Below are 13,097 nucleotides of genomic sequence, written 5' to 3' on the forward strand. Positions count from 1 at the left end.
AGATTCAGCCCCCAGATCACGCCAAATCTCCTCCGCATCAAAATGGCTACTGAAGCTTCGCACAGCCTTATTAAGTACCTTTGAAATCTGGCCCTTAGACCCCCGTCAGACATTAATGTAATGGCACAGTGGGATCTGAACTATGATCCAATAATCATGCAATTTTCCATGCCTTATGTGCATGGCAGGATACCTGATATTTACATTCGGGGATAAAATTGGTTTGATCCCAATTGCATGACTGCTGGCACGACCCTTTCAATTTGCGAGCGTGCGTGGAACCCTGAAGAGTGATCCCAGGCTCCACATGCAGTACACAAAGCCATAGTTCAGCATAGGACCATCCTAAACGCTGGTTTACAGGTGCTGGTGGGGGAACTGACCCGCAAATGCACATGGGTTTCTACTTGCCAGGTAGGGGAAGCCCATTTAATTCTGTGCCATGCATTCAATTTAAAGTGCCATCCAAATAGCCATTAAAATTGGAACGTCTTTGTAACTGGTTTGCCATTTTATGGTACAATAAATTGGTTGAATGTGTGGTGTTAACACATTCATCTCTTGATAAATGTTATGTTTGCTAGGGTCCTTGACCTCTCTTGTGTCTTAGTTCCCAGTCAGGAAGTGAGAGCTAGTAGTACATGGTTCCCATCTCACAAAGGTGTTGTATTTATTTATTATAAATACAATAAAGATTGTGAAATATTAGTATACTGTGTTGGGATCCAAATAAGATGGCCATCTTAATCATAGAATCATAGAAGCAGGGTCGGAAGGGACCTTGCAGATCCGACCCCCTGCCTGGGCAGGAGGGAAACTGGGCTCAAGTGACCCCAGCCAGGTAGGCATCGAGCCGCTTCTTAAAGACCCCCAAGGTAGGAGCCAGCACCACTTCCCTTGGAAGTTGGTTCCAGATCCTGGCCACCCTAACTGTGAAGTAGTTCCTACGGATGTCTAATCTAAACTTACTCTCCAGCAACTTGTGGCCGTTATTCCTTGTTATCCCAGGGGGCGCTAGGGGAAACAAGGTCTCCCCAAACCCTTCTGGTCCCCCCTAGTGAGTTTATAGATGGTCACAAGGTCCCCCCTCAGCCTTCTCTTGTGAAGGCTGAACAGGTTCAGGTCCCGTAGCCTCTCATTGTAGGGTCTGCCCTGCTGTCCCCGGATCATGCGGGTGGCCCTCCTCTGGACCCTCTCAATGTTGTCCACATCCCTCTTGAAGTGGGGTGCCCAGAACTGGACACAGTACTCCAGCTGTGGCCTGACCAGTGTCGCGTAGAGGGAGAGGATCACCTCCTTGGCCCTACTTGAGATGCACCTGTGGATACACGATAGGGTCCGGTTAGCCCTCCCGACCGTGACCTCGCATTGTTGGCCCATGTTCATCTTGGAGTCAGTGATGACTCCAAGATCCCTTTCTGCCTCCGTGCTCTCAAGAAGGGAGTTTCCTGTCTTATAAGTGTGTTGCCGGTTACTACTGCCCAAGTGCAGCACCCTGCACTTGTCCGTATTGAAACGCATCCTGTTTTTGTTAGCCCACCCCTGCAACCTATCCAGGTCTTTCTGCAGTCTTTCCCTCCCTACTAGCATGCCCACCTCACCCCAAATTTTGGTATCATCAGCAAATTTGAACAGGTTGCTTTTCACCCCGTCGTCCAATAAAGAAATTGAACAATGCAGGCCCAAGGACCGAGCCCCGGGGGACTCCGCTGCCCACTTCCCCCCAGGTCGAATATAACCCATCCACCACCACCCTCTGAGTATGACCCTTCAGCCAATTAGCAGTCCATCTGACCGTGTAGGCATCGATGCCACAGTCGCCTAGTTTTCTAATGAGGATGGGGTGGTCGACAGTGTCAAAGGCCTTGCTGAAGTCCAGAAAGACTACATCCACGGCGACACCTGCATCCAATGCTTTTGTGACCTGATCGTAAAAGGCAATCAGGTTGGTCTGACATGACCTGCCCCTAATGAAACCGTGCTGGTTGCCCTTGAGCATCATCCCCGATGCCGGCCCAACACAGATGTGTATCTGATTTGCATAATTAGACTTCTCTTCATCCACTTCCTCTTCCACATGTTGCCAAGCACCTCTCCTCCATCAGTGTTCAAAGACAGATGGTAGTCATGTCTTTTAAATAAAGCATATCTGATAGGTCTACTTGTGGATACTTTTCCTTATTTAACAACATTTTCTTCCATTGCTAAAATAATTTGTGAGCTCACCAGAAACTCTGAAATGCTCTAATCACATTGCTTTTTCTTTAAATATATCAAATTTATATTACCCTTTTCAATTTCAGTTCATGTGATTTTTATACATCATATTTAAACAGCATGTGTCCGGATTTAAGTGAACTTGGTTTATTTTTATTCACTTCTGTGCAATTCGAGTTATGACCACTGCACCACTCTTAGACTTCAAAATTATCTATGTTCTCCTTTTATAGGCTAGGAGGAAAGAAAAACCCTACGAGTGATCTATAATGAACTTACAGTTTAGCGTGAGAACCAGGCTGATTAGGAAGGAAGTTTAACAGATGAGCTCCCAGAGAATAGACAGTTTCAGATTACATTCATAACACTGTGTACAAAAGTTACACATAGTACAAAACCAACTAATGTCTTGTAATGAAAGTTAAAAGTGAGAGTGCACATTATTGCAAGAGAAACCAATACATAATCCAGAGTAATCAGATTGTCTCTGGTTAGTAAACTAGAAAAAATTCATTTTTTACTATAAATCTTCACAACATGTCAGACTGTAAATGACTATAGGATTTACCAAATGAGTTTCTTCAAGAACAGTAACACCCGAGCACCCTTCAAATGAAATCCAGGGACTGAATTATTGAAGTGTTGAGGAAAAATATGCTGTTGGTCAAAAGAATACAAAGAGTGGTAAACTCTGCTTTTGCATGTATATGCAAAGCTCTCATTGACTTGAATGAGAGTTGTGTATTCCCATTTGAAAGTGGAATTTAACTTTGTGCCAGGCAGATATTTCAGGAAGTTTTCTGCTCAATAGGAACCCAAGCAAAGTTTCTCAGTGTCTGACATTCTGTTTAGAAAGCAGAACCATTTTCTCTCACCATTTTTTCCCCCATGGTTGTAAAAGCTCTCCTTTTGTTTCCCCTAGCGTAGGGACAAGACCTTTACAAAGGTGGGCAACAGCTGGAAGGGGCACAAAATGCCACTTCCTCTTGCTTGCATTATCTGCACAAGGGCATATGAGAACTGTGCTTTTTACTGTGGGCCAGAACTTGCTCTCCTGCAGCACCCTGGGGATTTCCTCAAGAGACTATTTCAGCAAAGCCGTATTCATCCCTCAGCTTCTAGGTCATTACAGCTAAGAGCTGTCTCTTACTTTGAAACCATGCAGTTGAAGCAGTCTAGCACTTAGTATTGCTTAATCAAAGAGTTCCTTTCAGAGCCCAGTTTGGATACATTTTCTTTAAAAGTTATTTTTAAATACTTGAGGTACAACCCAGAAGCTATGAACAAGAGCCAAGAGCTTGTGAGACCTGATACTGGCTTTGACATCGTGACCTTGCTGTGCTTCCCTGATCTGTAAAATGGAAATGATCCTTACTTGGTGGTGGTTTGGGATTTGATTATTATATGCATAGTGATTTGAAAGTATAAAATACTATTAGAATTATGCTGGTATAACTTAGGCTTCTTAAGAGGGTTATAGGTGACAGTTTCTGAAGTATGTATCCCAGCAACCTAAAGAGAGAAAAAATACTGACAGAAAGGTGGACCTGATTTCCAGGTAGTTAGAAATGGCTAGAATTTAATAGCTTACCACAACCCACAATATTCAAAACAATGTACTTTGCATTTTATCTTCGTTGTCATTCCAAGATTCGCACCTCTAAAGGCAAAACTGGCTGTAAGACTGGGAAAACAAAGGGAAAGCTTTTAAAACCATGAGCAAAAAAAAATATTTAGAGAAACTTGTTCTGTTTTTCAAGAACTATTTTTAGAATAAGGTACTCTGAGTTTCTCTCTCTTTTTTTTTTTTTGGTGAGAGGCAAGGATTTCTTAAGGTAATATCTTTTATTGGACCATTTGTATGGTTAGAATTTTAGGTTGGGATAAATTAGACAAGCTTTGAAATGCAAGACATTCTTGTTCAGATCCCAGCTATGCAGCTGATCTAGTAAAAGTTATCGTGCTAAGAAATCCTTGTCTTGCTTAGAATTCCTGGATAATTACATCTACACCATTCTTCAAAAATATTTTTTCCTTCAATCTCTCTTAAATCTTACTCTATTCTTAATTCATAGCATCTGACAGAGTAGGCTCTCACCTACAAAAGTTTGTCTCTTTGAATAGGGTGGATTTGATTTAATTCACTGGTCAGGAAGCCTTGATTTAATCATTATTGTTCTCTAGAAAAAGTGCATTCTTGTTTGATATAACTTTTATTAAAATATTCCCCAACAGGGTCTCTCTTACAGCCTGGGAAGCCTGCTGCCATAGGTTTTCCCTTCTACCATATCATTCCCTCACTAGATTTCAATGGAGAGGCTATACTCAGAAACTTACCCCTCAAGGCCTCTGGAATATTCTGCTCAAAATGTTTCTGTTTTGTTTGTCGCCCCTCCCTCCTTGCATCTCCAGACTCCTCCTCCTTGCCCAGATCTACTCCATCCCCAACGATCCTCTATTCATTTAACTTTTGAAACTGCACTTTGAGAGAGAGGTAAGGGCTTGACTCTTGTCTCTCTGCAAGTTTGTGTACACGTAGGGATGATGGGTAGGTAATTGGGTCTGTTATCTCTCATCTCCATATACTTCTGTTAACAAGGATATTTTTCTCTGGAGACACAAATCTACAGTCTGAGAACTGAAACTAAGCATCACAGAGATGTTTAATGGGATCCATGAGACTGAGCACTGAGTCCCATTGGGTAGAGTGGTTTTCTTTAATCTTTACCAATCTATAAAGGAGCCTCTGGGAACCCCATAAGATTGGGCCACTAATGTAGTCCATGGCCTGGTGTGATCTATTTATGAAACTTTTCTAAAAAAAGTTACATGAATATATTGTTTCAAATACTATATAATTAGAAGTTATAATCCCTATTCCATGATGATATCTTTGAGCTCTAACGTACCTTAAATTTAAACTATCTTTATATAGGTTTATTGTTTAAAAAGCATCTTAACAAAAAAAATAAACAATATAATGAAATAAAAAAATCTGATTTAAATAAAAATCCATTTTTTAAAATCATTGTTTTTTATCCACCCTGTCTTTGAACCAATTAGCTCTGGCGGTACCCTGTCCTGCCCTGCTTTCTGCCTGACTTCTGATTTAAGGAAGCTAACTACTTCTCTCCTATTCTTAGGATAATTTACAGTGCTCCATCACATTGACAGGAAAACTGTCAACTGTTGTCAGCCACTAACAAATAGTGGGCTGAACTTAAATATATGCTTTTTGTTCCTGGGCCTGGGATGCTCTTTAAAGAGTTGAATTTAAGCAGGAAAGTTGACAGCCCTTATATTGTGAAAAAGAATTAATTCTTGCTGAAGTGTATACCATCTCCTAAGAATATATTGCCTTGGTAGTATTTTTCATGAGCTGCCTTCTGAAAGTTAAAGCAACTGTTAAATAATGGTTCTTTTTTCTTATAAACCTTTATACGGCGTCCTAAAGCAGACATGTCATGCTCATTCTGTGAAAAGGTCCAAACAGCTCCATGTTGAGATGAATGAGAGAAGTTCTCACCCCTCAGAACTATTGTTTCAGACCACCTACACACTGATGTTTTACATTCAGGAGATTATCCCTTCTACTGTAGGAGGTGGAAATGTAATTATCCTTAAAATAAATGAACATTTGTATTTGGCAGAATCTGAGCTTTCGATTAACAACATCAGAGGCCAGGAATCTGACACCCCTACACCAGACTAATGACGTATATGGAAAGAGAGCAAAGTTGATGCTTATATGTACTAACCTGTAATTCTTTGGGGGGTAGAAGAGGGATGTAATTTACTTAAATTTTAAATCAACAGAGAAAAGAACCTGTAATTAATCGTTTTGTGCTGTGTTTCTTGACCTTCAGCCTCCTAATCTCACTCACTTTCTAGCTCTATATTGACTGTGCACTGGAATCTTTATTGCAAATTAACATAGAATGTATCCAGCTTCACCTGGATACCATTCTGACAATACTGACTCACTTTGTTTAACAGCATCAATTGCCTTGGGATGACTTTTGCTCTCAGTTACATCATTGGAAATCCAGAGACATTCCAGTGAGTCCTTCAGAGTTAGTCTCAGTTTAGAATAAAGTAAAGGCTGATTTTGATTCTTTGATACAAAAGGTTTTTCTTTTGTGTCATTTCTGTCTTACTTCGTGTCCTGAACTACACCAGACACAGGATCTCGATCTAGATTTTAGGAATTCCTGTTCAAACTTGCAAGCATGAGGGTGGGGGAAATAAAGCACTTTCTTTAACAGACCCATAGTATACTCAGAATGGAAGGAGAAACTAATGCACTGGTGGGCAAAATATGACCTGTGGACCAAATCCAGCCTACCAAGCCATTCTACCAGCCTGCAGGGCCCCTAAAAAATTTAGAAAATTAATATTTATCTGCCCCTGGCTGCCTGTCAGAGATTTCATAGATTTCATAGACATTAGGGCTGGAAGGGACCTCGGAAGATCATCGAGTCCAGCCCCCTGCCCAAAGGGCAGGAAGTCAGCTGGGGTCATAGGATCCCAGCAAGATAAGCATCCAGTTTGCTCTTGAAGGTGTTCAATGTAGGCGCTTGAACCACCTCCGGTGGTGGGCTGTTCCAGACCTTGGGGGCTCGGACAGTAAAGAAATTCTTCCTTATGTCCAGCCTGAAACGGTCTTGTAGTATTTTATGACCATTGGACCTCGTCATCCCCTGGGGTGCTCTGGTGAACAAACGTTCCCCCAGATACTGGTGGTCACCCCTGATAAACTTATAGGTGGCCATCAGATCACCCCTGAGTCTGCGCTTTTCCAGACTAAAGAGCCCCAGGGCTCTCAGCCTGTCATCATAGGGTCTGCTTCCCTGACCTCTGATCATGCGCATGGCTCTTCTCTGGACTCTCTCAAGCTTCTCCACATCCTTTTTGAATTGTGGAGCCCAAAACTGGACACAGTACTCCAGCTGTGGCCTCACCAAGGCCGAGTACAAGGGGAGAATGACGTCCCGGGATTTGCTTGAGAAGCATCTATGGATGCAAGCCAGCGTTTTGGTCGCTTTATGACAGGATCCAGCTGAAGTAGGACCCAAGGGAAGCCACAGCAGGGCTGCTTAGCAGAGGCTTCTGGCCTGGGGCTATGGGTCTGTTCCCGTCTCCCTGCACTGGAGTGGGAAATTCAGGTAAGAAACGGGAGGGCAGGGAGGCAGGGGAGGACTGTAGGCTATTGCCTCAGTCCTGGGGGCCGGGCTGGCTCCTGCTAAGTCCTGCCATCGTGGCCATGCAGCCAGGAACCATGTGGTCCAGGAGCCGCCGGCTGGCAGGCAGGAAGGAAAGTGGGGAAAGCGGCAGTAGGGGTGGGTGGGAGTGGAAACAAGCGGATGTACAGGAGCGCAGGGCCAGCGCCAGTAGGGCTCTGTGGGACGACAGGAATGTGGGGTGCAGGGTGTCAGGGGTCTATGGAGCCTGGCTGGGCTACGCCAACAGGGAGAGAGGGGACCTGGCCCGGCTCCATAGAGCCCCTGCTGGCCAGGACCCCATGCTTCTGCCGTCCTGCTCTGGGCCTCGCCAGTGCTGGCCTCAGGACACTGGCATGGGCCCCACGCTCCTGCCCGGCTGTTGCTGCCATGTGCCCACTCGCTCTGACTCCCCCCCAGCCCTGTAGTACAGGCAGGGATGAGTGCACATAGCCCCAACCCCATGTGCCCCGCACTCGCCCATCTGGGCTGAGCAGTGACAGCATGGGACAAACTGCTGCTCAGCATGGAGGGAAAGCAGCCTCTCCCCCTCCCGCTGCCAGCGTTTCCTGGTGCAGCCACTCGGAGCCCATGCAACACTGTCCTACATCTTCACCGCATCACTGCCACCTCTGAGCTGCCCTGTGGGGCAGCAGTGGCAGTGCAGAGCAGACAGAGCAGCCCTGTGTGGGCTCTGAGCGGCTGCACCAGGAAGTGCCAGGAAGGGAAAGGGCCACTTTTCTTCTGTGCTGAGCAGCAGTTTGTCCCACACTGCCTCTGCTGAGCCTGGGCCCCACACCGGCTCCGGGCCCACCCATTGGGGCTGAGCAGCAGCAGCTGGACAGAAACTGCTGCTTGGCACGGGTGAAAGGAATACTTCCAGGGGCAAGGGGAGGGACTTCCAGTGGCAAAGGTCAGAGTTTAGGGGTGGGACTGCTAGTCCCAAGATGGTGACGGGGGGCAGGGCACCTGTCAAGGGGCAGGGCTACCCATGTGGCTCTCAACAGCTTGTCAAAACTCAGTAAGTGGCCCTCCGCCCAAAATAATTGCCTGCCCCTGACCTAATGCATGTATTTGTATTTGAAGCAAAAAATGCTCACATTTGCGTTTTTCAAGGCTATGTCAATATCTCCTATGTGAGTCTCAGGAGCCCTGGAAAGTGGTGTTCATGCCAAGCCATGACACTTGCTTCAGTTATACAATCATATTTGCAGTAGTAGTATGCTGGATCAAACTACATAACTTATTCCAGATGAAACCAGAATCTTCTACTTGATTTATCTGGCTTATCGCCTCAGTAAAACTAGAATAATCACCCTACAAACCAAGAGAAAGATTCTGTTTTTGTTGCTGATATCCCATTATCACCATGCTGCAGCCTTTTCAAGTGACTGACTTGTTGTGATGTTACTGTTTTTTCTAACTGTATCTTTCCTCCATCCTAGGTGTGGAAGATGTTGTGGCGATAATGATTCCTGAGCCTAAAGGAAAAGAGATAGTGAGTCTTCTGGAGAGGAATATTACTGTGATGATGTACATAACAATTGGAACACGCAACTTGCAAAAATACGTCAGTCGTACCTCAGTAGTATTTGTCTCCATATCCTTCATTGTGTTGATGATAATCTCCCTGGCATGGCTGGTCTTCTATTATATCCAGAGATTCCGGTATGCAAATGCCAGAGATAGAAACCAGGTGAGTAGAATGCGAGTGGGCTTTGGCTTTTGTCCTGCACTATTTTCAAGAGTCATTTATCCTTGCAAAAGAATCACAATATGTTTAAAATGTAAATAAGATTAAAATAAAATTAAATCTGTCTACGGAAGCCTTAACACGTGATGGCAAAGAAAGAAAGGTGGTTGTTATAGTGGTGCCAGCATATGAGTGAAACCCAGAGACCTTTCAGCAAAGAGAATAGGGCTCAAGAAGCAAATTGATTAATGAATTGTTCCTTTCCTGGAGAGTATACAGTGGGAAATACACAGCATAAAGCAACACGTGTTATTTCTTTCACACAGGATGTTTAAATATTGAAATAATATATCTGCTGACAGTTTGCCTTTCTTCCTCCACATACACAATGCGCAAGAAATAATTGGAAAAGATAATGCTGTGTCCAACAGAAGATATTCCCATAGTAAATTTGAGAGCTGTAGAAATGCACATGCATCTATTAGTGAATCTAAGCTTGAAGAACAGGTGACTGCAAAATATTTAGGAGTGTGAGTTTGCATGTAAAAAAAAAAAAAAAAAAAAAAAAAAAAGGTTACGCTTTATAACTAAAGAATGAATTAAGGTGGAAAAAGTGTTTCCATTTTAAAATATTTAGTTCGCAATCACTAAAATTTGCCTGTACAAGTCTTCGTAGAAAGGCGTCTACATTGATCATGCAATGTAAATACTGTAATGCTAGTAATTAATATTCAATAATTGCTTTTCATTCTGATGGCCCCCACAAAATGTGCCATGTCTGCAGAACTGCAGGTCAATTGCATTTCATATAATATTTTTTATACACCATATTTAAACAACACAGTATTCATGTTAAAGTGAACCTTGTTCATTTTTACTCACTTCCATACAATTTGGATTACTGTTGCTGCACAGCATACCACTCTCATACTTCAAAATTACCTATGTTGTCCTCTTATAGGACAGGAGGAAAGAAAATCCCTAGACTCTGTGGGATTCCAGATAGGTATAAAGGCTTGCAGGGTGGAGCCCATAGCAGCCTTTAGGCTTTTGGATTGTGAGTTTGGAGAGGGTCCTCACTTGTTTGTAAAGAATCCTGCTCATTTCTCACAATCTGCAAGTGATGAATAATAATTAATTGCACCATATCCCAACTGGATGTGTCTTCTGTTGTTTGAAATCTCATTCTGCCGACTACTTCCAAAAGCACTCTTTACAAGAGAAAACATGTACTGTATTTCACTGTGGAGTTTTGGCACATATAATACAATTCTATTTGTGGGCTTTACTTTCCTTACTGTCTATTTATGAACTTTACAGAGAAGGGAAACGATGAGGGATAATGTTTGTTTCATCATGATGGATATTAGAGCACTCTACAGTATACAAATAGCATATAGGAACCACTTGACCACCAGTGAAATTCTACCACTCTCTGGGATGGAAAACAGCTGTCATTTATTTAAAGACCTGAAGGATAAATTCTTCACTTAAAAATATGTCATGAAATTTTAGATAGCAAGACTACCATCATCTGAAATGGAATTTAAATAGCACACAAGTGACAACTGATTCAATCTGACCATCAGACGTATAATTTTTTTCAGAAGTTCTGGGTGCAAAAGTGCACCTGTGCCTAATTTATGCATGTAGATACTATAGGTGTGCCTCCAGTCAAATAATTGCATAACAAATGAAGAGTTCAGTCCATAATTGGTCATTTCTGTGTGAAGGGGTTACAACAATCAGAGGAACTGTACGTGCAAATTAGCAATGTAAGTGTACCTGCATTAGCTTCTAAAGAATAGTTGTGTGGTGTCCTTGGCACCCAGTGACATAGATCCATTAGTGCTAAACTACAGCACTTTAAAGCAGATTTCGTTTTTCTGACCAAGCACAAATTGAATTATGTACTGAGCTACTAAAACTATGTCACCATTCTTAATACTAACCCTATTCTTGGGAACCAAACTTTTGAGGCATTACAAAGACCTCTTGTTACTGTCTCTAGTGGGTTATGGAATAGAGAAAATCCCACACAACTTACTGATTCGTTTGATGCACTGGCTGGGGAAATGTTTAGCTACTTGCACGATTTCACAATGATTACACACTTAATTCATACAACACAATTTTATTTTAAAATTCTTTGCTACGCATATAACACTGCTTAGCTTTAAGAAATACCACAAACATTAAGAACACAATAATTACATATATCAGAAACAATGCTCCAAATGCACTTCCTTCCCAAACAATGCTATAAGAATTAGTATTACAAAAACAACTACAATTACAACTAAAAGTTAAATTTGAATCAATACTATTATTTTCATAATATACTTACAATCCTAGAATTCCGAGAAGCCAAACACCTAAATGTGGTTTCATTCCTCAGTAGTACAATTGAATGGGTTGGCCTCAGTAGTACGGTTCAATGGGCTCACCTCAGTAATACGATTCAATGGGCTGGCCTCAGCAGTGATAGGACTAAGTCCCCTTCCTTCAGTCCCTTTCGGGCGCTCTGCAGCTTCAGCGTGAACTAAGAGCTTCGTGTTCACAGAGAGGGTGGTTCAGTGATCAGTCTGATCTGGCCTACACTTGCGATTCTTCCTTCGTTGTTCTGCAAGTGAGTTTACCTCCAAATTGGGACAGTAGGTTACAGTTTTTATTGAGTGAGTTGCCGTCCTGGGCCCCTCCTACCCAAACCTGTCACTACTCCCAAATTTGGACTCGGATCTTACTTAACAGATTCTTTCGCTTGGTAATTAGTTTCTTTCTCGACCATTCTAATTACTTTGGGGAATTTCCATATCACTGAATTGATTTTTTATTTCCAATCTTGTCAAAAGATCCCTAGGGTTTGATCTCTCGGAATTTGGGATATTTGCTTAAGGGTCATTTTTAGGTTCTCTGTTAAAGGCCTCTAAAGATAAAATTCAAGAGTTAAGACTTTGAGCAAAGTCAGGACCTTCCGCACGTAGGCCAAAACAATGGCCTAGATAAGAAGATAAATCTTGTCTTCTTCCTAAACTGGCTAATGGGCGACTATTACAAACATTCAAACTATTTCATTCAATATGACAGTTACAGCAGTAAATTATTTATAACTAAGACTTTTTTAATTAAGCACATTTTAACAACACCACTCTAACAATGCCATTGAAATCACAATACTTTCTTTTGTGCTCTGGTATTGTCAAGGAACATTTTCAGTTCATCCTTTGCCTATTATGCTGGACAAGGTACTTTATCCTTTCACTGGTCCTTATTTACTGCTATCATTTTCATCTGAGGAGAAAAGCTAAGACCAGCTCTTTGTGGTGGTGATTGTTACAGGGTATAAACCAGGGGTGTCAGATATACTGACTGTGGGCCAGGTCTGGCCTATAGAACCTCTCTGTCTGGCCCATTAGGGCCACCAGTGACCACCAGAAGTTGGGGGTGTGGCCTGCCACAAAATCTGGGGCTCTTCAGCCACGGTCATTGGTGGTATGCTTGGCTTTCCACCTCTGCCCCTGGAATTGCTCCCCTGGACTCCTCACTGCTGCTAGACCCTGCTGCTGCAGTGGTCATTGCAACATGCCTCATGCCCTGGACTGGATCCATCCCACAAGGAGCCATGCAGTACAATCTGGATCCCAGGTGAAGTTGACATTCCTGGTGTAGCCACTTTAAGAGTCCAGAAGGTGCAACTACCTTTGCTTGCTGATGAGGTACAGGTAGAAGGGATCAGGCCACTGGGCAGATCCCCAGCTGGGAACATTAAAAAGGGCTAGTTGAAAGAGAGCAAGGGACAGAAAGAGCTTGTGGAAGCTGGAAAGCCTTGATAGCCTGAAGGAAGAAAGGCCGTGGCTTTTGTTTGTTCAACTTCCTTTGCTAAGGAGGGTTTCAAACAACGGACCTGCTTGGAGCTTGGAAAGAAGTATAGCTATGGCTCAGCTATGGCTCATGAGACCAGCTGGCAG

The 13,097-nt window shown here is 42.9% G+C and overlaps 1 protein-coding gene across 5 annotated transcripts in view; it reads left to right on the forward strand.

Moving 5' to 3' along the window:
- The window catches only part of RNF150 (ring finger protein 150), a 307,968-nt gene that overhangs the window by 224,042 nt on the left and 70,829 nt on the right, over window positions 1-13,097 (forward strand). For all 5 annotated transcript variants that reach the window (XM_059722040.1, XM_059722039.1, XM_019489760.2 and 2 more), the window contains one exon: window positions 8,882-9,132. In XM_059722040.1, the coding sequence (XP_059578023.1) occupies window positions 8,882-9,132 (251 nt within the window). The remainder of the gene's footprint in view (window positions 1-8,881; window positions 9,133-13,097) is intronic.

This window comes from Alligator mississippiensis, chromosome 2 (assembly GCF_030867095.1).
Source record: "Alligator mississippiensis isolate rAllMis1 chromosome 2, rAllMis1, whole genome shotgun sequence".
Classification (NCBI taxonomy): domain Eukaryota; kingdom Metazoa; phylum Chordata; order Crocodylia; family Alligatoridae; genus Alligator; species Alligator mississippiensis.